General features: G+C 44.0%; 1 protein-coding gene across 1 annotated transcript in view; it reads right to left on the bottom strand.

The window, feature by feature from the left end:
- The window catches only part of BAIAP3 (BAI1 associated protein 3), a 285,407-nt gene that overhangs the window by 213,940 nt on the left and 49,509 nt on the right, over positions 1-21,958 (bottom strand). The window contains exon 2 of the mRNA XM_063430408.1: positions 6,451-6,591. Coding sequence (XP_063286478.1) covers positions 6,451-6,581 — 131 coding nt within the window. The 5' untranslated portion in view covers positions 6,582-6,591. The remainder of the gene's footprint in view (positions 1-6,450; positions 6,592-21,958) is intronic.

Below are 21,958 nucleotides of genomic sequence, written 5' to 3' on the forward strand. Positions count from 1 at the left end.
AGAAAAGGCTTTAAAATGCATTGCAATTACTCCAGCACGGTGTATATATTTAATCTGGATGTGGATTGAAGATACTTTAAAACCAAATTTATCTAACTTATCTATAGACTGTGGATTTTTGATTTAGCCCAATAGGTTTTACAGTTGAACCTGTAGGACCAGGTGGAACTTGGAAGAGAGGGCACAATTCTGCTGGCGGAAGATTTACTAGTGGTGGACATGGGGAGATTTACTAGTGGAGGACATGAAGATAATTACTGGTGGGGTATTTATTTATTTATAAAATATTTTACCAGGAAAGATACATTGAGATTTCTCTCGTTTTCAAGTATGTCCTGGGTCCAAAAAACATTGCATTGATACAGTAGGGTACAATAAAATACAAAAACAATATTAATACACAATATATGCAAAAATTAACATAGAGCAGGTAGGAAATATATAATCAACCATGGCAGGTGCATTCTGTTTTGAAGTATGTAGAGAGGGATCTCTTAAAAGGACTTTAGGCTTGGGGAAGATTTGAAAGTGTGCGGGAGGTCGTTCCATAATTGTGGTGCTCTGTAGGAAAAGGAGGATCCGGCTGCTTTCTTTTTGTATTGAGGTAGACTAAATAAAGTGCTGGTACTGGATCGGAGGTTGTGGGAGGTAGCAACAGCTGGGGAGAGCAAAACTCAGACGCCCCCCTCCCCTCCCACTCCACCCCTTCCCCCGCCCCGTCTTCTAAATACACACACACACATTTACTGACAGATACGCATACACTAACAGAGACACATACTAACAGAGACACACAAACACATACACAAGCAGATACACACACAAACACATACACACACTAACAGACACACACACACACACACAAACTAACAGACACAGACACACACACACACACTAACAGACACACACACACACACACACACTAACACACACACACAAACTAACAGACACAGACACACACACACACACTAACAGACACACACACACACATACACACACACACACACACACTAACACACACACACACACACACACACTCACACTCACTAACAGACACACACACACACTCACTAACAGACACACACACACACTCACTAACAGACACACACACACTCACTCACATTAACACTTTTTTTTACTTTAACCCCCCCCCCCAGCCTCCTTACCTTTGGGAATGCTGGGGGGGTCATCTTTCTCCCTGGTGGTCCAGTGGCTGCTGGGCGGTCGGGCGGCGCTGGCGGGCGGCTGGCGAGGGAGCACTTCCTCTGAGCTGTCTGCTCAGCTCCCTCACGCGCCGCAGAGTGAGGCTGGGAGGCGGAGCCGGAATATGACGTCATATTCCGGTTCCCAGCCTCACTCTGCGGCGCGCGAGGGAGCTGAGCAGACAGCTCAGAGGAAGTGCTCCCTCGCCAGCCACCCGCCAGCACCGCCCGACCGCCGTGCAGGAGCCCGCCGGCATGGCGGTTAGCCACAAGGCTAACAAGACATTTGCCCTGGGCATTTGGGGGCAGCTTTTTTTGCCGCCCCCTGGAAAATGCCGCCCAAGGCAAATGCCTTGTTTGCCTCGCGGCTAAAACGTCCCTGGTCTGGATTCCAGCAACAACCAGTTTAGTTCTTTTAGCATTTCACAATGGAAGATAAAAGAAGATAAAAGGAGGGACGTGGCTGCGGGACATGTGGGGAGACGTGGAGGAATGTGGCTGTGGGAAGATGCACTAGGAAGAGGTATGGCTGGTGGAGATGCACATTTGGGCTATTCCGTTAAGTCCAAATTAAACAAGAGTAGCACAATTTAGGTAGTTATAGGCCTCAATTTAATATTTTTGGAAAAAAATATCAATATACGGAAAATATCAAAATATTAAAATGGTTTTCAAAATATTAAAGGAACACTATAGTCACCTAAATTATTTTTGCTAAATAAAGGAGTTTTAGTGTATAGATCATCCCCCTGCAATTTCACTGCTCAATTCACCAGGGCCGGACTGGGGATACAAAGCAGCCCTGGGAAAAAAATCTATGCCAGCCCCATAAGTCATTGCGCCATATATTGTCGCATGTAATATGTAAGGCTATGTCTTGCCACCCCAGATGATTGAGTAATTATATATATATATATATATATATATATATATATATATATATATATATATATATATATAGCTTTTTCTAATATAATATATTGGTCCTTTCAGAGTAAAACATTTAATTATACAGTAAGCATACTCACATGCAGACACAGACAATCTCACTGACACACACAAGCTCATTGATACACAGCCTCATAGACAAACAATTTCACTAATATACATAAGCTCATTGACATAAAAATACAAGCTCACTCACTAGCAGACACACACACACATGCAAGCAAGCAAACTCACTAGCAGGCGCACACACACACACACAGCTTAATGTAGTGGTTCTGGTGTCTATAGCCTGTCCCTGCAGGCTTTTGAATGTAAACACTGACTTTTCAGAGAAAAGGCAGTGTTTACATTGCTTCCTAGTGACACCTCTAGTGACAGACACTCAGACGGTCACTAGAGGCGCTTCCTGTGTCAGTGCGGATTGGCTGAGATCATCAAACTTGATGATCTCAGTCATAGAGGCAGAGACCAGCATGACGTTGGAAAAAAAAAAGTGAGTAAAACACTATTTTTACAAACACACACAGACACTACGACTGACACACACACACCATGACAGACATACACACACCATGACACAGACAGACACACACACACACCATGATACAGACACACAGTGACACAGAGACACACACACACACACACAGCATGACACACACAGCATGACACAGACACACACACAGCATGACACAGACACAGACACAGCATGACACACACACACACAGCATGACACAGAAACACACACAGCGTGACACAGACAGACACACACACAGCATGACACAGACAGACACACTCCCACTGACATACATACTTGTTGCTACCGGTGTGGGTGGGTGGGCAGACTGATAGGTGCCCCTCCCCTTCTGTGCCCTCTTTTGCCCCCTGTGTGCTTTTTAGCCCCTTCCCCTCCTGTGCCCTTATGTAGCACCCTCCCTTCCTGTGCCCTCTTTAGCCCCCTCCCGTGCCCTCTTTAGCCACCATCCTTCCTGTGCCCTCTTTAGCCCCATCCCATGCCCTCTTTAGCCCCCCTTCCGACTTGTACCCTCGTCAGCCCCTTTTGTGCTCATCTTTTGGCCCCTCTCCCCTTCCTGTGACCTCTTAGCCCCCTCCCCTCCTGTGCCCTTTGTTACCCCCCCTCCCCTCCTGTGCCCTTTGTTACCCCCCTCCCCTTCCTGTGACCTCTTAGCCCCCTCCCCTCCTGTGCCCTTTGTTACCCCCCTCCCCTTCCTGTGACCTCTTAGCCCCCTCCCCTCCTGTGCCATTTGTTACCCCCCCTCCCCTTCCTGTGACCTCTTAGCCCCCTCCCCTCCTGTGCCCTTTGTTACCCCCCCTCCCCTCCTGTGCCCTTTGTTACCCCCCACCCTCCCCTTCCTGTGACCTCTTAGCCCCCTCCCCTCCTGTGCCCTTTGTTACCCCCCTCCCCTCCTGTGCCCTTTGTTACCCCCCCTCCCCTCCTGTGCCCTTTGTTACCCCCCACCCTCCCCTTCCTGTGACCTCTTAGCCCCGTCCCCTCCTGTGCCCTTTGTTACCCCCCCTCCTGTGCCCTTTGTTACCCCCCACCCTCCCCTTCCTGTGACCTCTTAGCCCCCTCCCCTCCTGTGCCATTTGTTACCCCCTCCCCTCCTGTGCCATTTGTTACCCCCCCTCCCCTCCTGTGCCCTTTGTTACCCCCCACCCTCCCCTTCCTGTGACCTCTTAGCCCCCTGCCCTCCTGTGCCATTTGTTACCCCCCCTCCCCTCCTGTGCCATTTGTTACCTCCCCTCCCCTCTTGTGCCCTTTGTTACCCCCCTCCCCTCCTGTGCCCTTTGTTACCCCCCTCCCCTCCTGTGCCCTTTGTTACCCCCCACCCTCCCCTTCCTGTGACCTCTTAGCCCCCTCCCCTCCTGTGCCATTTGTTACCCCCCCTCCCCTCCTGTGCCATTTGTTACCCCCCCTCCCCTCCTGTGCCCTTTGTTACCCCCACCCTCCCCTTCCTGTGACCTCTTAGCCCCCTCCCCTCCTGTGCCATTTGTTACCCCCCTTCCCCTCCTGTGCCCTTTGTTACCCCCCTCCCCTCCTGTGCCCTTTGTTACCCCCCCTCCCCTCCTGTGCTCTTTGTTACCCCCCCTCCCCTCCTGTGCTCTTTGTTACCCCCCTCCCCTCCTGTGCTCTTTGTTACCCCCCACCCTCCCCTTCCTGTGCCCTTTGTTACCCCCTCCCCTCCTGTGCTCTTTGTTACCCCCACCCTCCCCTCCTGTGCCCTTTGTTACCCCCCTCCCCTCCTGTGCCCTTTGTTACCCCCCACCCTCCCCTTCCTGTGACCTCTTAGCCCCCTCCCCTCCTGTGCCATTTGTTACCCCCCCTCCCCTCCTGTGCCATTTGTTACCCCCCCTCCCCTCCTGTGCCCTTTGTTACCCCCCACCCTCCCCTTCCTGTGACCTCTTAGCCCCCTCCCCTCCTGTGCCATTTGTTACCCCCCTTCCCCTCCTGTGCCCTTTGTTAACCCCCCTCCCCTCCTGTGCCCTTTGTTACCCCCCCTCCCCTCCTGTGCTCTTTGTTACCCCCCCTCCCCTCCTGTGCTCTTTGTTACCCCCTCCCCTCCTGTGCTCTTTGTTACCCCCCCTCCCCTCCTGTGCTCTTTGTTACCCCCCACCCTCCCCTTCCTGTGCCCTTTGTTACCCCCTCCCCTCCTGTGCTCTTTGTTACCCCCCACCCTCCCCTTCCTGTGCCCTTTGTTACCCCCCCTCCCCTCCTGTGCTCTTTGTTACCCCCCACCCTCCCCTTCCTGTGACCTTTGTTACTTCCCCCCCACCCCCCCCCCACCCCCTCCCCTCCTGTGCTCACCTTCCAGCCCAGCCAGCCTTCCTGAAGCTCTTCTCGCAGCCGCAGGGGAAGCTCTTCTGGCGGCCGCTGGGGGAGCAGGCTGTTCTGTCTCTGCTCCCCCTCCCTCGCGCGCAGCTTAATGAGACCGGGGCCGGAATATGACGTCATATTCCGGCGCCGGTCTCTTTCTAGCGCACGAGGGAGGGGGAGCAGAGACAGAACAGCCTGCTCCCCCAGCGGCCGCCAGAAGAGCTTCCCCTGCGGCCGCAAGGAGAGCTTCCCCTGCGGCCGCCATCCAAGCTCTCCATGCGGCCGCAGGATATCCACATGTCTCCCCGGCCCCAGGTGCCGACGGCCCACCGGGAAATTTCCCGGTATCCCGGTGGGCCAGTCCGGCCCTGCAATTCACTGTCATTTAGGAGTTAAATCACTTTGTTTCTGTTTATGCAGCCCTAGCCACACCTCCCCTGGCTATGATTGACAGAGCCTGCATGAAAAAAAAAACTGTTTTCACTTTCAAACAGATGTAATTTACCTTCAATAATTGTAACTCAATCTCTAAATTCAACTTTAATCACATACAGGAGGCTCTTGCAGGGTCTAGCAAGCTATTAACATAGCAGGGGATAAGAAAATCTTAATTAAACAGAACTTGCAATAAAGAAAGCCTAAATAGGACTCTCTTTACAGGAAGTGTTTATGGAAGGCTGTCCAAGTCCCATGCAGGGAGGTGTGACTAGGGTTCATAAACAAAGGGATTTAACTCCTAAATGGCAGAGGATTGAGCAGTGAGGCTGCAGGGGCATGTTCTATACACCAAAACTGCTTCATTAAGCTAAAGTTGTTCAGGTGACTATAGTGTCCCTTTAAATCATTTTAAAAGTTTACCAAACATTCTAAATCATCTGGAAAGTTTATCTAAAAAATATTAAAATCAAGGCCATAGTTACTCCGGGTAAATTCTACAACTCAGCTCAAGTCTTGCCTTGACTAGCTCATCCTCAGTTTTACAATTCAGAATTATCTAAAATTTTTAGTTTCCGTGGTCTTTTGCCTAAAGTTTCTTACGGTATTACTTCTATTGACTCTACTAAGAAATAGCTTACATGAAACATATTTCAAGAATTCCAGTAAGCTACTTGACAAAATACGAGCCTTTTGTAACTATAGTGCTTTGTGATTAGGACATTAATAGAACCCTGTCATAATCAGATTTATTCATTAAATATTGAACTGTGGCAAACTGTGAACTAAATTTGCTAGGTTTAGCTGAAATAACCTATCTGTGAAGTGAGGTAAATAAAAAAAGGTATAAAAAAAAACCACAGAAAAGAAAATGTTACTTGCGCTTTCTCCTTAATCCCTATGTATATTTAGACAAATGGAGGTCATTTAAAAAAAAAAAAACCCAAACCCTCCCCCCCCCCCCCCTCCCCCAAAAAAAAAAAACACACACACGGATACATGTCTACTCATGAGAAACATCCATGGGACTACCTGTCAGTACTTGTCACCCGGGCTCCCTCTTGGGACGACATGCTTGATTCGGTTTCTGCTCTTCGCCGAAACGATTGCCGATTCTGTACTTGTCGGAGAACACTGCTTTTTATCTCAAGCAGTGTTGACATTTTAATAAACCTGGTGAAAGAACAAAAATAAAAATGCAAATGTCACAATTTTAGTGTACAATCGAAACCTCCAGGATTGTTGCTTAGTTTTTACATTTTCTTAATGGAACACTATAACCTTAGATTGTCCTGCTAACTGTTTAGGTTAACGGCACCACCTCTAAGCAGTAATAAAGCCTTTTCACTTACCTTTCAGCCTTGCCGCACCAGTCTCCGAGATGCCTCCCCACCTCCATGGCTGAGATCATCAAGATCAACAATCCAATGCTTTCCTTCAGGGTAGCAATGGGAGGCTAGTGCAGCATGTGTTGCACATCGCCATGCCATACAAAGGCTCTGGTGTTTTAAGGGAAAACATTCCAAAAATGTTTCTTAAACCTTTTAAACCTTTTCTAGATCAGGTATTTTCCAGAAATAGGATTGTCCAGAGCTAAACTATAAAAAATGCTCGTATAACTCTCACTACAGATTTCCTGGTTTAAATGCTTTGAAATCACATGGGACATATACAAGCAATTTATCAGGCCTATGAAAAAAAAAAAAAGGAGATTCAATATTACCTTCTGATCATTTGTTTTCTGACCCTCTGCAATACCAACAAACATAAATTGGAAAATTGAGCAGAAAAACACACTGCACAATCCACATCATAACTGGTGGCATTATACTGATTAAGTTTGACGTAACAGCTAGGAGAAACCTATGTGGAAATTCTACTTCAACAAAAAACTATTTGGTCCCTTATAAGGATACCATAAAAAAAAGTGCTAATCTGGAACTTCAAATGTGGGAAATATTTTATCTGACAGGGAAAGACAAAGGAACAGACAGGGGGACCAGTCATAATGATTCCACCAACATGTTTAAGACTATGTTCTACTATACTCGTAGACTTAAAAGATACATCAGTTACAGAGAGATTTATATAGACAATTAGACATGGATATGCATTTACTTTTTGACACAACAAAAGTTGGATGATGATTCTATCAGTCATTGTCTGAGAGTGTCAGATGAGCACTCTAGTCTTAACCAATGAATGGAATTCTGCGAAATATGTACAGAACTGATATTAGCATCTCTCTTAACAGTCCCTTTTGTTGGGACTGTCCTGATTTTGGAGTTTTGTCCATCGTCTTACTTTAGTTCCCTGACGTGAGCACCACGTACTGACTCTGGGCAGTCCATTGCTAGCACATCATTAGATGCTCCCTGCATGGTCCTGTCCGTAAGGGGCCAGCCAGACAGGCTATTACGCTCTTTGCATGCTATTTCCTTTTGTGTGCGTACCCAGCCATTATAAGCATTGCTGGTGACGTGAGTTGCATCAGTGGCAACGCCCCCTTGGGACCTGCTCCCCTCTCCCTACCCCCAATCCAATAGCATAGCTTCCAATGTTGGGAGGTATGCATTAACCCACACTTGGAATAAACCTTTCATATACAGCTAAAAAAAACAAAAAAAAAGCTAACACAAGTTATTGGTACTTTTCAATGTTTTATTCAATAGTGTTACTTTTCAGAGAAGGGAAAGCTCCCTTTCTTGGCACTATAGGGTCTTTAGGTCCCCCCAACCCTCGGGGTCCCACTCACGCTGGGCTGAAGGGGCCTGAAGGGGTTAAAACACTTACCTTTCTCCAATGCCAGGCTCCCTCGGCGCTGGGGAACTCTCCTCCTCCTGCCGACGTCAGCGCCGAATGCGCATGAGCTCAAGAGCCCGGCGCGCATTCAAACTGCACATAGGAAAGCATTTCTCAATGCTTTCCTATGGACGTCCAGTGTCTTCTCACTATGATTTTCAGTGAGACAGCCACTAGAAGCTGGATTAACCCTCAGTGAAACATAGCAGCTGCAGGGTTAACACTAGATGGACCTGGCACCCAGACCACTTCATTCTTTGCTGGTCATTCAGTATCATAATTTATCAAATTAAAGCATCGGTAGCAATGGAACAAGACTCCTCTAAACTGCGCTCCAGTCCACGAAGAGGGTGTCTGTTTCTTTTAGTTGAGTTTAACAGACGTCTAACTAAATCTCTCGTTTCATATATATCTCTACAAAACATAATCTCTCTTTAGAAATATAAACAGATCTACACTATTTTATTAAACAGATAAAAATACTTGAACCCTGTACGTAACCTCATTATGGAAAGGTTTTGCATTTCCAGAAGAACAGTAATTAGCTTTCACAGTGACAGTAATTTAATATATCAGGTTTTCATTAGAGAAGGATGGCAGTCCAGCTAAATGTTAATCATTGTTAACTCTGAATGTGGTAAAATGTAAGTGTATCAAACACCAGACGTGTATTGTTCTCTAAATCCCTTCTGGAGTTTGTTTATTTGTTTTTACTTCCAATCATTGTTGTTATATATAAAGAAAAGTGGGCAGCCGTATGAGAATTTTCCCTTTGAATCATCTTATCCAAGTTGAATGGTATTTTGATTCCATGTCGTTGGCTCAAACTCAGTTATTATGTTCTACCTTCAAATTACAGTTTATGTTCATCCTTGGTACCGATTTAGAATTATCTCTGCATAATACTCTGATATTCGCTGTCATTGTAGCCAGCAACAGTTTTTGAAATTTTATAATGATACATTGTGTTAATTTTGTCAACTAACAATTTTAGTCAGATTTTACATTTTAGTTTTTGAGATTTAGTCGACTAAAAGTAAAATGAAACTAAAACAATTCACACGACTAAAACACGACTAAAACTAAAATGTATTTTTTAGTTAAAAGACTATGACTAAAACTAAATTCAAATTTGAGGCCAAAATAAACACTGGCGTGTGAGGGACCCACGGTGGGGCTGGGGAAGGGGCAAAAGCGACAGACCGGTGCTTGGGAGAGATACACCCAGAGGGGCTGGAGAAGGAGCAAAAGAGACAGATAGAGGCATTAACTAAACCCATTAGATTTTAGTTGTGTCATCTAAAATCTACTAAAGACTTAGTCGACTACAATCTACTGGAGCTTTAGTCGACTAAAACTAGACTAAAACTAAAACAATTCAGATGGCTAAAATACGACTAAAACTAATATGGCATTTTAGTCAAAAGTCTATTACTAAAGCTAAATTGACATTTGCCGCCAAAATTAACACTGCATGATAAGCACCTAAAGAAATACAGTACCCATAGTAAACTTAGGCGATTGTAGCAGTTCAATAAAAGTCAGTGTGTAATTTTGCATAAAAAAAAAGTAATTTTAGAAAAAGTCAAGTGTATAAGGAAAAAGTTATATATATATATGTGTATTTATTTTTTTTATTTTTTTTACATTTATTTAGTTTTGTTGGACGTTGCAATACAAAAAAAAGAAGCTTGTCAATAGTTATTTCAAAGTATACAATGTGATGAGAGGGACCCAAAGGGCCAGGAAACACCAACACAATAAATAAATAAAAGCTGGAAGTATAACAACAGACTGGTTTTGCATGCAGCCCTCTGATAGATCACTTTTACAATGAAACAGGTATACTGTGACTAACATCATCAGTTCATATATCAACTGAGGTCTGTACGCCATAATTCTTGGATCCATGTGCTGGGTACCTTGGTGGATCCCCAGGCATCTCAGTTAAACATACTGTTTAGTTAAAAGTAGAGGAAATTTTCCTGGTGCACTTCCATATCACCTGGTGTTCTTTTGTCTGCAATCACCAAAGTAGTGAATGGAAGGTGAGAGAAGTTAAAACCGGTCAATAAAAACGAACATAACAAGGCATACACATAAAGTATTTGATGATAGTAGAACTTAAGAGTTAAATGTTGAGTAGTTCAATAAGAATAGGACCCGACCAGCCCACGGTCATGGTAATGGTTAACGAACCCAGGCTTATTTCAATTGGGTCTGGGTACTCTGGTACGGATAAAGTCAGTGATAATTTTTGTCTTTTTACCTTGTTCCTTTTTTTATTTTATATATTTTTGATTTGAATTCTACTTGTATTTTTGAAAAGAAGGACATAGGGTACTACTTAAAACCTTTTTTTTTTTTTTAAAGAGAGGACATAATTAAAACTGCTCTTTTCTACTGTACTGAGGACAAATAAAGTATACTTGGCTCAACCACTCCGCTGGGTCTTCTGTTTTTATGGCTAGGTTTCTTCATCTGAGCGCAAGGAGATGTCACACATGAATTTAATTTGCAGTGCGAACATGTCTTTTTAATTGTAATGTGTTTCAAAGAAAGGTTCCAAAAAGTGTATGTTGATATTTCACGGGTATTTCCTTTGAAACATCTTTTCAGTTATAATGACCAAAATTACATTGTGAGAATTGCTTCCTATGACACAGTGGGCTCTCTTGAAAAGAAGCACTTAAGTACAATGCTGCATAGTGTAGTTAGGTATTGTCCTCTTTATGGGGCAGGCAAAGGATAGCTGGACTTTTAACTCTTCTAAGTAACAATTATTTGTAAACGCTGTGAAAAATACTTAAAAATATATATTTTTTAAATGAAATCCAGATTTTGCTTGATACATTTTGCGTCTTCTGGTCTTTTTTCCACAGCAAAGAGTAGAGGCACTTCAGGATAGACATTTGACTGTAGTTTGCAAGCCATTTCACAATTGTTGGGAACATATGTATAGGATATGGGAACATAGGCGTGTGCACGGGGTGTGCCTGGGCACACCCTAATCCCCGCGGCACGCCTATGGATTAAGTCCTGCAGGAACAGAGTTCCTGCACCTTTTTTTTTGCAGGAACACCGTTCCTGCAGGCACTCAGCGCCCCCCTTCCTCCCCCCATGTCCCCCCTGTCATGGATGGGAGGGGGGGCAAGAGGTTATGGACCCCCCCCCCCCCCCAGTCGGCTCTCTCAATATCAGCCGCGGCGAGGGAGCTATGTGCTCTCTGCTTCCTCTCACCGCGCGCTGCTTGCTGATGCTGGGAGCCGGAATATGACGTCATATTCCGGCTCCCAGCTACAGCAGAAAGCCCGCGCGGCGAGAGGAAGCAGAGAGCACACAGCTCCCTCGCCGCGGCTGATATTGAGAGAGCCGACCGACCCACTGGACCCCAGGGACAAGTCCACGCCAGCACTCCAGGTAGGGAGGCTGGGTGGACATTTTTTTAATTAAAAAAATAATAATTTGTGTGTGTGTGTCTGTGACTGTGTTTGTGTGTGTGTCTTTGACTGTGTATGTGTGTGTGTCTGTGTCTGTGAATGTGTGTGTGTGTGTGTGTCTTTGACTGTGTATGTGTGTGTGTCTGTGTGTGTGTATGTGAATGTGTGTGTGTGTGTCTGTGAATGTGTGTGTGTGTGTGTGTCTGAATGTGTGTGTGTATGTGAATAAGTGTGTATGTGAATGTGTGTGTGTGTGTCTTTGACTGTGTATGTGTGTGTGTCTGTGTGTGTGTATGTGTATCTGTGAATGTGTGTATGTGTATCTGTGAATGTGTATGTGTGAATGTGTGTCAGTGTATGTGAATATGTGTCTGTGAATGTATGAGTGTGTCTGTGAATGTGTGTGTCTATGAATGTATTAGTGTGTGTGTGTCTGTGAGTGTATGTGTGTGTGTTTGAGTATGCGTGTCAGTGTGTGTATATATATATATATATATATATATATATATATATATACACACACACACACACACATATATACATACACACACTGGAGTGTATATTATTTTTTTTGGGGGGGGTGGGAATCTTGGTTCCCACACTTTATTCCCCAGGACTTTATTCTCCCCTGTCAGCTCACGCAGAACCGGCGCTGAGTGTCGGCTCTGCTCTAAGCCTTCATGGGCCGGCGGGGAGATCAAAGATCTACCTCACCGGCCCACAGCAGCATGAAGGGAGGCAGGAGAGGACCCGGGGAGCTCTAGACAGCAGCTCCGCCAGGTTCCTCTGGCGAGATCTGAGCGTTGCCGCGGCAACGCTCAGATCTCACGAGAGTGAACTCTAGCCCCGCAGGCTAGAGTTCACTCTCCACTGGACCACCAGGGATGGCACATGGCAGCAAGGATCCCCCCTCCCTACATAAGGTAAGAAGGGAGGGGGGATATTTACTAATCTGCCCCCACCTCCACAATCTGTCCAAACATACAGCACACACACACACATACAGCACCCACACACAAAAAGCACCTACAGACATACAGCACCCTCACACACACAGCACCCAAACAGCACCCACACACATACAGTACACATACAGCACCCTCACACACACACAGTACACTAACCGCACCCTCACAAACACACACAGCACCTTTACAAACACACAACACCCTCAAACACAGCACACTAACAACACCCTCGCAAACACACACACACAAACAGCACCCTCAGAAATACATGACACCCACACACATCACACAAACAGCACCCTCACACACACAGCACCATCACACACACATCACACAAACAGCACCCTCACACACACAGCACCCTCACACAGCACACTAACAGGACCCTAACACACACACACAAACACCCTCACACACAAACAGCGCCCTCACACACACACACACAAACACCCTCACCCACATAGCACACTACCAGCACCCTCACACATACACACACACAGCAGCACCCTTACACACACCACCCTCACACAGCACACTAACAGCACACACACACACACAGCAGTGTATGTATATATGTGTGTGTGTATATATATATATATATATATATATACACATATACATGCGGCGTGTGTTTGTGCTTTAGGGTGCACACCCTAATGCAATAGGCTGCGCACGCCTATGTATGGGAAACAGTATTTTCATTTCCCTACAGATCTGAGCTGTAGGACATTGCATTGGACTCTACACAACTTTTGCATGCTTTTTTTGCTCCTAAGAAAATTCAGTTGAAGTTATCCGTGCTTTTTGTGAGCAATCTGTATAATATGTGTGATAAATGGAAGGTGCAAGTGAAAAAAATCGGGTCTTCAATGGGGTTTATTAAATCATTAAAGGTATTCTTTGAAGGTCTGATCATTTTTAATTGTTCAGGATTTTGTTTTAGTTTATTTATCTTGCATTAATCGCTTCATTGCTTGGCTGGATGACCACTAATATGTGCCAGTGGGGACCAGGATATCCCCCGCCGGTCCAGAGGGGGTGGGGACAGGGCTTTGAAACAGCTGTCTCTAGATCAAGGCCAAGAATCGGCCGCCTCCCTGCTCTCGATTGCAGCAGTAGGCCGCAAAGCAGTCTCACAAGGGCCGTGTCTGCCGGCTGCAGATATAAGAGTCTCTATTTGTGTAGCTATGTGCTCCCTGGGGATTTAAGTGGGAATACAGCCAAAAAGTGAGCATTAAAGTCCAATTTAAAGTGATGTAAATGGGTTTCCTGGAAGATCTGCTGCACCATGCGACTGCCCTGGTCGGTTATCAGGTCCCGCCCCCAATTTTAATGATATTTTGAGAAATTGGTAGGCCTATTGAGATATTGCAAGTGTCCATATAGAGCTGTAGAGTAGTAGCTGTAACATATATTCGAGTGAGACAGTGGACCTGTAGGTGAAGTTCTAAGACATTATACACAAAGAGGCACAAAAAGGGATATGCTTGCACAGTAACATATGCAAGGAACAGAAATTGCTATGGTGCTTAGAATACCCCTTTAAATATGAGCTAATAAAGTAATAATTTCAAAAAATAAATTATTCTTACAGGGTAGATCACAAGGGAAAGGAGCAGAGTGTGGAAGAGAGTCAAATAGTAATTGCAAACATTAGACCATGCTAACTCGTAGTTACTACTCTTCTGAAATAATTAGCCTTGTCGAAAATCTCCCTTCCTCAACTGAGTATGCCTGACGTGCGTATGTTTTGTCAACTGTTGCTTATTTCTTGTTAAAGGGACACTCCAGGCACCCAGACCACTTCTGCCCATTGGAGTGGTCTGGGTGCCAACTCCCACTACTCCTAACCCTGCAAGTGTAATTATTGCAGTTTTTTATAATAATTACACTTGCAGGGTTAACTCCACCTCTAGTGGCTGTCTACTAGACAGGCACTAGAGGTCACTTCCCCCTTCATAGCACAGGATTTACTGCATGTTTACTGCATGTAAATGTTATTGGTCCCTTCGGAGACCGGAGAATGCCAGAATTTTTTTGAAAGCAATGAGCTAAAAGACAATGTGTTGCTCAGGTGAAGATCACACAGCGAAGCTGTCAGCCAAATGCTCAGTAGGGATCATGTCAGCATTTGAATCATACAGGCAGCAAGGCCAACCGGAATATTTCTCACATTTTGTACATCTCTGGGTAAAGTAGCCTTTGAGCCTTCATGCTGAATCTCAAGCTGTTTGACGTATGTAGCTAAGGATTTGGGTTTCAAATGGAGTCGCATGTAATGCAAGGCAAAATAAATAAAAAAAGGAAAAAAAATAATTTTGACATTTGGGTTTTTTATTAGGTGGACAAAGAAGTCATATGGCTGGCAATACAATATATAATATATAAAGAGATCAGCACATTCTATAAATAACATAGTAATTTATCAAAACTAAAGTTTAAGGGATACCCCACTGCTCATATAAACAAACAAACAAACAAAATTGATTAACCCCTTCAGGACGGAGTCAATAGTGCACGTTCTGATCAAAACAAAACGTAAACAAAAACTGGAATTTGCGCTATATGTCTGTTCACCCGTAGTTCCCCTCTTTCATATTATATGCACCCACACTTATTATATATCATTTTGTTCAGGAGAAACAGGGCTTTAATTTACCATTAACTATTCATATATGGAATATAATTTATTATGAATAAAATAAAAAAAACTGTGAGAAATTTATTTATTTTTTTAAAATGTGTAGTTCCGCCTCACATTTTAGCTGTAAATGTCATAATACTGTTAGGTTTTACTGCAACAAAATGCACATATTTGTAATCAGCGATGTCTCACGAGTACAACAGTACCCCCCATTAACAGGTTTTATGTTGTTTTGGAAAGTTACAGGGTCAAATATAGAACGTTCCATTTTCAAATTGAAATTTGCCAGATTAGTAATGTTACCTTTGAGACGGTGTGGTAGCCCAGGAATGAGAATTACCCCCATAATGGCATACCATTTGAAAAAGTAGACAAGCCAAGGTATTGAAAGTGGGGTATGTTTAGTCTTTGTTAGTAGCCACTTAGTCACAAACACTGGCCAAAGTTAGCGTTCATATTTTTTTTTGTGTGAAAAAAGCAAAAAACAAATATTTGGCCAGTGTTTGTGACTAAGTGGCTACTAAGAAAGACTGGACATACCCCACTTGCAATACCTCGGGTTGTCTACTTTTGCAAATGGTATGCCATCATGGGGGTAATTCTCATTCCTGGGCTACCATACGCTCTCAAAGGCAACATAACCAATCTAGCAAATTTCAATGTGAAAAAAATGAAACGCAAGCCTTATATGTGACTCTCTAACTTTCCAAAACACCATAAAACCTGTACATGGGGGGGTACTGTTATTCTCGGGAGACTTCACTAAACACAAATATTAGTGTTTTAAAACAGTAAAACATATTACAACAATAATATAGTCCATAAAAGTGCCGTTTGTTTGTAAAAAATGCAAAAAACGTCACTTTTACTTAAAATATCATCGTTGTAATACAATTTACCAGTTTGAAACACTAATATTTGAGTTCAGCGAAGTCTCCCGAGTAAAACAGTACCCCCTATGTACAGGTTTTATGGTGTCGTGGAGTATTACAGGGTCAAATATAGTGCTTGCAAATTAAATTCTCTGCACTTTCTCCCTGTGTTGTCAGGCATGTCAATCAAATTTTAATTAATCAAATCACATAATTATGTTAAAAGATTATTTAAATATACATGTAGAATTTTAATATATATACATATATATGTATTTAAATTCTACGTGTATACTAATGTAATCTTTTATGTAATTATATGTATTTATCTATATATATATATTTGCGGTTATTTGTATTTTATATATAGATAGATATATATAGAATGTCATTCTAAGTGTATTTTGTTACCAATATATATATATTAATAACAAAATACAGTTAGAATGAAATTACATATGAATATATAATTTATATTAAATTTTGTTTCAATATTTTATTTATTTATTTTATTATTTTATTTATTTATTATTTTAATTATACGTATATATATATATATATAATATATATATGTACATCTATTATATATATAATATATATACATATTATATATATGTAACATCATTCTAAGTGTATTTTAATGCTAATATATATACTTATATTAGTATTAAAATACACTTTGTATGACGTTACATATATATAATATGTATATATATTATATATATATAATATATATACATATTATATATATATAAAAATATTTTCAATTTATTTTTTAACATGTTTAATTTCTTTTTTTATACTTTCTTACCAGCAGGGGGACTGTCTGATATTTTAGACAGTCCCCCTGCAGGCAGATCCACAGCCAGCTATAGGGGGCCATGTGATCGCTCTTTGAGAGCGATCACATGGCCCCCGGGGGCCTCATTTGCCGTGGGAGGGCTGCCTGGGCTGTCAGGCAGCCCCCCAGAAGAGGATCGCGGCGGAGGTAAGTATAACTTACCTCCTGGGGCTCAAAGCCGTTACGGCGTTCCATGCCGCCGCAACGGCTTTAAAGCCCATTATAATGGGGACGGCATGGAACGCCGTAACGGCGTTAACGGGTTAATTTAGTAAATATAGCCCGAGTTAAAATATGTATGCATTTAATTGTGTATTTTTTAAATAGTAGTATATCTACACACATCTTGAAAAAACTGCAGCTCTATTGTCTGTTGCCTTTGCGAGCCCTCCCCCTCTAACCCCGCCCCGACATTCTGTGGCTGTCCAATCACAGACTTCCCAACGCAGCTCAATGAAAAGTCTTTGAAAGGTAAGTGCACTGGGCAATTGTCTGTCTTTCAAATTTCCCTCCTCTCTGCAAAAACAAATCCGGAAGTAACAGATGCCAATTTCTATGGAAATCTTCACTTTTTGTAAAATGAACGAAGAATGAGCAAGCTAAAGTGCTTTAGGTGTGTGGAATGGTCCTTTAAGTTGTAAGTTAAAAACGAAAATGGTCATTTTAATTGCTTATTGTTGTCACTGGTCATAAAAATGGTCATAACCACATTAACCATAACCATTTTGAACACCGTTCCTTTAAAGTAGAACTCTAAGCACTATAACAACTAAATCGCTCTATAGTGGTGTAAACACATCCAATAGACAATTGGGTTTTTGCATATTTGCATTACACTCTAAAAGAAATGTGCAAACGTGATCTTTCAGAGAGGCTAATGGCCATGGCCAATACGAAACCGGTCGGACACATACAGAGCCTCCATAACTCTCTATTTGGAACATCCTTATTCAGTACTCACTGCTTTATTACCCCTTGGGGTCCAGAACCTTGATGCATTCAGGAGCTGACTCAGAACATCTTGGAGTCCCCTTGTGGCATGTCTTTTGACCTTTTGATGTGCCTTTCTGGCCACTGTTATTGGCGGACCACTTGTGAGTGCATTAATCACCTTATCTTTTATCATTGTATTTAACAGTTTTACACCATGTTTTGTTTTATGTCTATGTTTTTAGGTGATTAAAAGCTGAAATATCATTTCCTAACTGGAGTACTACCAGTATGTTTCGGGAGACCGATAACCAGTGTATGTATTTTATCTCATTGGTGATCCTCACACATGTTATTGTAGCACAACACCATTTCTTTAGCATTTTGGGATTCTAAAATGTGCCTGCTGTCTACAACTATATTTATAAATCTATATAAATGTCAAATTGAATACACAATATCCCTTGGAGTTGAAAATGAAATAAATAGCATTCAACAGGTAAAGATGCAAGATGATGCAAATATAAAACCAGTACATAGGAATTGTAACATAACACATGAAGAAAGAAAGTCACTTCTGTGCTCTCCAGAAACAGAGTGGAGGTATATGGCTGGTATAAATACAAGTATCCCCTATTCACATCTTGAGTGCAGCATCATGGAACTTGCAGGACAGAACAACCACACAAACACAACATATCAAAACATGGCAATCACCTTGTGTGTAGGTAGAGGGTAACTGTGTATGGGCATAAACCTAACCCATTAATAAACACAACCTTTGCCCCAATGAAACACAATAGACTTTAAATAGATACGTAACTGAGTACCACCTTGCCAACCAACCATAATTTAAAGGCAGCTGCCCCCACCCTCCTTGTTCCAACAAGCACAAAGCCTTTTCTTGGACCTACCATTGCGTAATGCTAACCACTTACCACTAGTACTGTCCCCAACTGTTCACTGGCGAATAGTTCCTGGCGAACATCGCTTGTTCGCCTTCGCCACGGACGGCAAACACATGTGCTGTTCGGTCCGCCCCCTATTCATCATCATTGAGTTAACTTTGACCCTGTACCTCACAGTCAGCAGACACATTCCAGCCAATCAGCAGCAGACCCTCCCTCCCAGACCCTCCCACCTCCTGGACAGCATCCATTTTACATTCATTGTGAAGCTGCATTCTTAGTGAGAGTAGGGACAGTGTAGCTGCTGCTGATTTGATAGGGAAATTGATAGCTAGGCTAGTGTATTCAGTGTCCACTACAGTCCTGAAGGACTCATCTGATCTCTGCTGTAAGGACAGCACCCCAAAAAGCCCTTTTTAGGGCTAGAACATCAGTCTTCTTTTTTTTTTTCAGTGTAATGTAATTGCAGTTGCCTGCCTGCCAGCCTGTGTGTCAGGCTCACAGCATATACTGTGCCCACTTGCCCAGTGCCACCACTCACTCACTGGTGTCACAATAGCTTGCATTTAAAAAAAACAAAAACATTTTTTGACTGTAATATAATAGCAGTCAGTTTCCTTCACTAGTGTGCGTTTCAGGGCCTGCCCAGTGCCACCACTCACTCACTGCTGTCACAATAGCTTGCATTTAAAAAAAACTAAACTTTTTGGACTGTAATATAATAGCAGTCAGTTTCCTTCACGAGTGTGCATTTCAGGGCCTGCCAGGGCACAGTGACACACCAGTGCAACTCATATCTGGTGTAACAGTAGTGTACATTTAAAAAAAAAAAATACAATTTTGACTGTAATAGATTGAATAGCAGTTAGTTGTCTGCCAGCGTGTGTGTCAGGCTCACAGCGTATACTGTGCCCACTTGCCCAGTGCCACCACTCATATCTGGTGTCACAATAGCTTGCATTTAACAAAAAAAACCTTTAAGACTGTAATATAATAGCAGTCAGTTTCCTTCACGAGTGTGCGTTTCAGGGCCTGCCCAGTGCCACCACTCACTCATATCTGGTGTCCCAATAGCTTGCATTTAAAAAAAACTAAACTTTTTGGACTGTAATATAATAGCAGTCAGTTTCCTTCACGAGTGTGCGTTTCAGGGCCTGCCAGGGCACAGTGTCACACCAGTGCCACTCATATCTGTTGTCACAGTAGCTTGCACGCATAGTACCACTAATCAAAAAAAATAACAGGCAGAGGCAGGCCACCCCACAGGGGCCGTCGTGGTCGTGGTGCTGTGATTCCCTTTGGCCCTAGAATAATGCCCAGTGTTCAGAGGCCACTGACCCTGAACTTGAAAAGTTCTGAGGACATAGTTGACTGGCTAACACAGGACACCCAATCTTCTACAGCTTCCGCTCGGAACCTCGACGCACCATCCTCCTCCAGCTTAGCTTCAGGCACCTCTCAAGTTACCACTTGCCCGCCTGCCACCACCACCAACACTAGCACCACAGCCACTTCACTTGGTATGTCAGAGGAGTTATTTACACATCAGTTGGAAGAAATGAGTGATGCGCAACCATTATTGCCAGAGGATGTAGATAACAGGGATATGTGTCAGTCAGGCAGCATTACACACGTACGGTGTGATGATGATGATGTTGTACCCACTGCTGCTTCCTTTGCTGAGTTGTCAGATACAAGTGAAGCGGTTGATGATGACGATGCGTCCGTGGATGTCACGTGGGTGCCCGCTAGAAGAGAAGAAGAACAGGGGGAAAGTTCAGATGGGGAGACAGAGAGGAGGAGGAGGAGACGAGTTGGAAGCAGGGGGAGGTCGTCGCAAGGAGCTAGTGGCACAGTCAGACAGCATGCATCGGCACCCGGGGTCAGCCAGACAGCACGCCAATCAATGCATGCTGTTGCCACCACCAGAATGCCGTCATTGCAGAGCTCAGCAGTGTGGCATTCTTTTTGTGTGTCTGCCTCTGACAACAGCGATGCCATTTGCAACCTGTGCCAAAAGAAACTGAGTCGTGGGAAGTCCAACACCCACCTAGGTACAACTGCTTTGCGAAGGCACATGATCGCACATCACAAACGCCTATGGGATCAACACATGAGTACAAGCAGCACACAAACTCAAAGCCGCCATCCTCCTCCTGGTCCAGCATCTTCAGCCACGTTAACCACTGCTGTCCTCCTTGCCCCCTCTCAACCATCCGCCCCTCCGTCTCTCGCCTTGAGCAGTTCCTGCTCATCTACCCACAGTCAGGTGTCTGTCAAGGACATGTTTGAGCGTAAGAAGCCAATGTCACAAAGTCACCCCCTTGCCCGGTGTCTGACGTCTTGACTGAACTCTTAGCCCGCCAGCTTTTACCATACAAGCTGGTGGAGTCTGAGGCGTTAAAAAAATTTGTAGCTATTGGGACACTGCAGTGGAAGGTACCCGGCCGAAATTTCTTTGCACAAAAGGCAATCCCCAACCTGTACTCGATTGTGCAAAAAGAAGTAATGGCATGTCTGGCACACAGTGTTGGGGCAAGGGTCCATCTGACCACTGATACCTGGTCTGCAAAGCATGGTCAGGGCAGGTATATCACCTACACTGTGCATTGGGTAAACCTGCTGACGGCTGCCAAGCATGGAATGCATGGCTCTGCAGAGGAGTTGGTGACACAGCCACGACTTGCAGGCAGGCCTGCTGCCACCTCCTCTACTCCTCCTACTCCATCCTCTTCCATAACCTCCTCGGCTGAGTCCTCTTCTGCTGCTGCATCTTGCTCCACATCAACGGCAGCCCCCCCCCCAGCTCCCCATGTATTGTTCCACATCCCGGAGACGGCAGTGTCACGCCGTCTTGGGGTTGACTTGCCTGAAAGCAGAGAGTCACACCGGACCAGCACTCCTGTCCGCCCTGAACGCACAGGTGGATCAGTGGCTGACTCCGCACCAACTGGAGATCGGCAAAGTGGTTTCTGACAACGGAAGAAATTTGTTGGCGGCTTTGCATTTGGGCAAGTTGACACATGTGCCGTGCATGGCACATGTGTGTAATCTGATCGTACAACGCTTTGTGCATAAGTACCCAGGCTTACAGGACGTTCTTAAGCAGGCCAGGAAGGTGTGTGGTCATTTCAG

The sequence above is a fragment of the Pelobates fuscus genome, chromosome 8, assembly GCF_036172605.1.
Source record: "Pelobates fuscus isolate aPelFus1 chromosome 8, aPelFus1.pri, whole genome shotgun sequence".
Taxonomy (NCBI): Eukaryota; Metazoa; Chordata; class Amphibia; order Anura; family Pelobatidae; genus Pelobates; species Pelobates fuscus.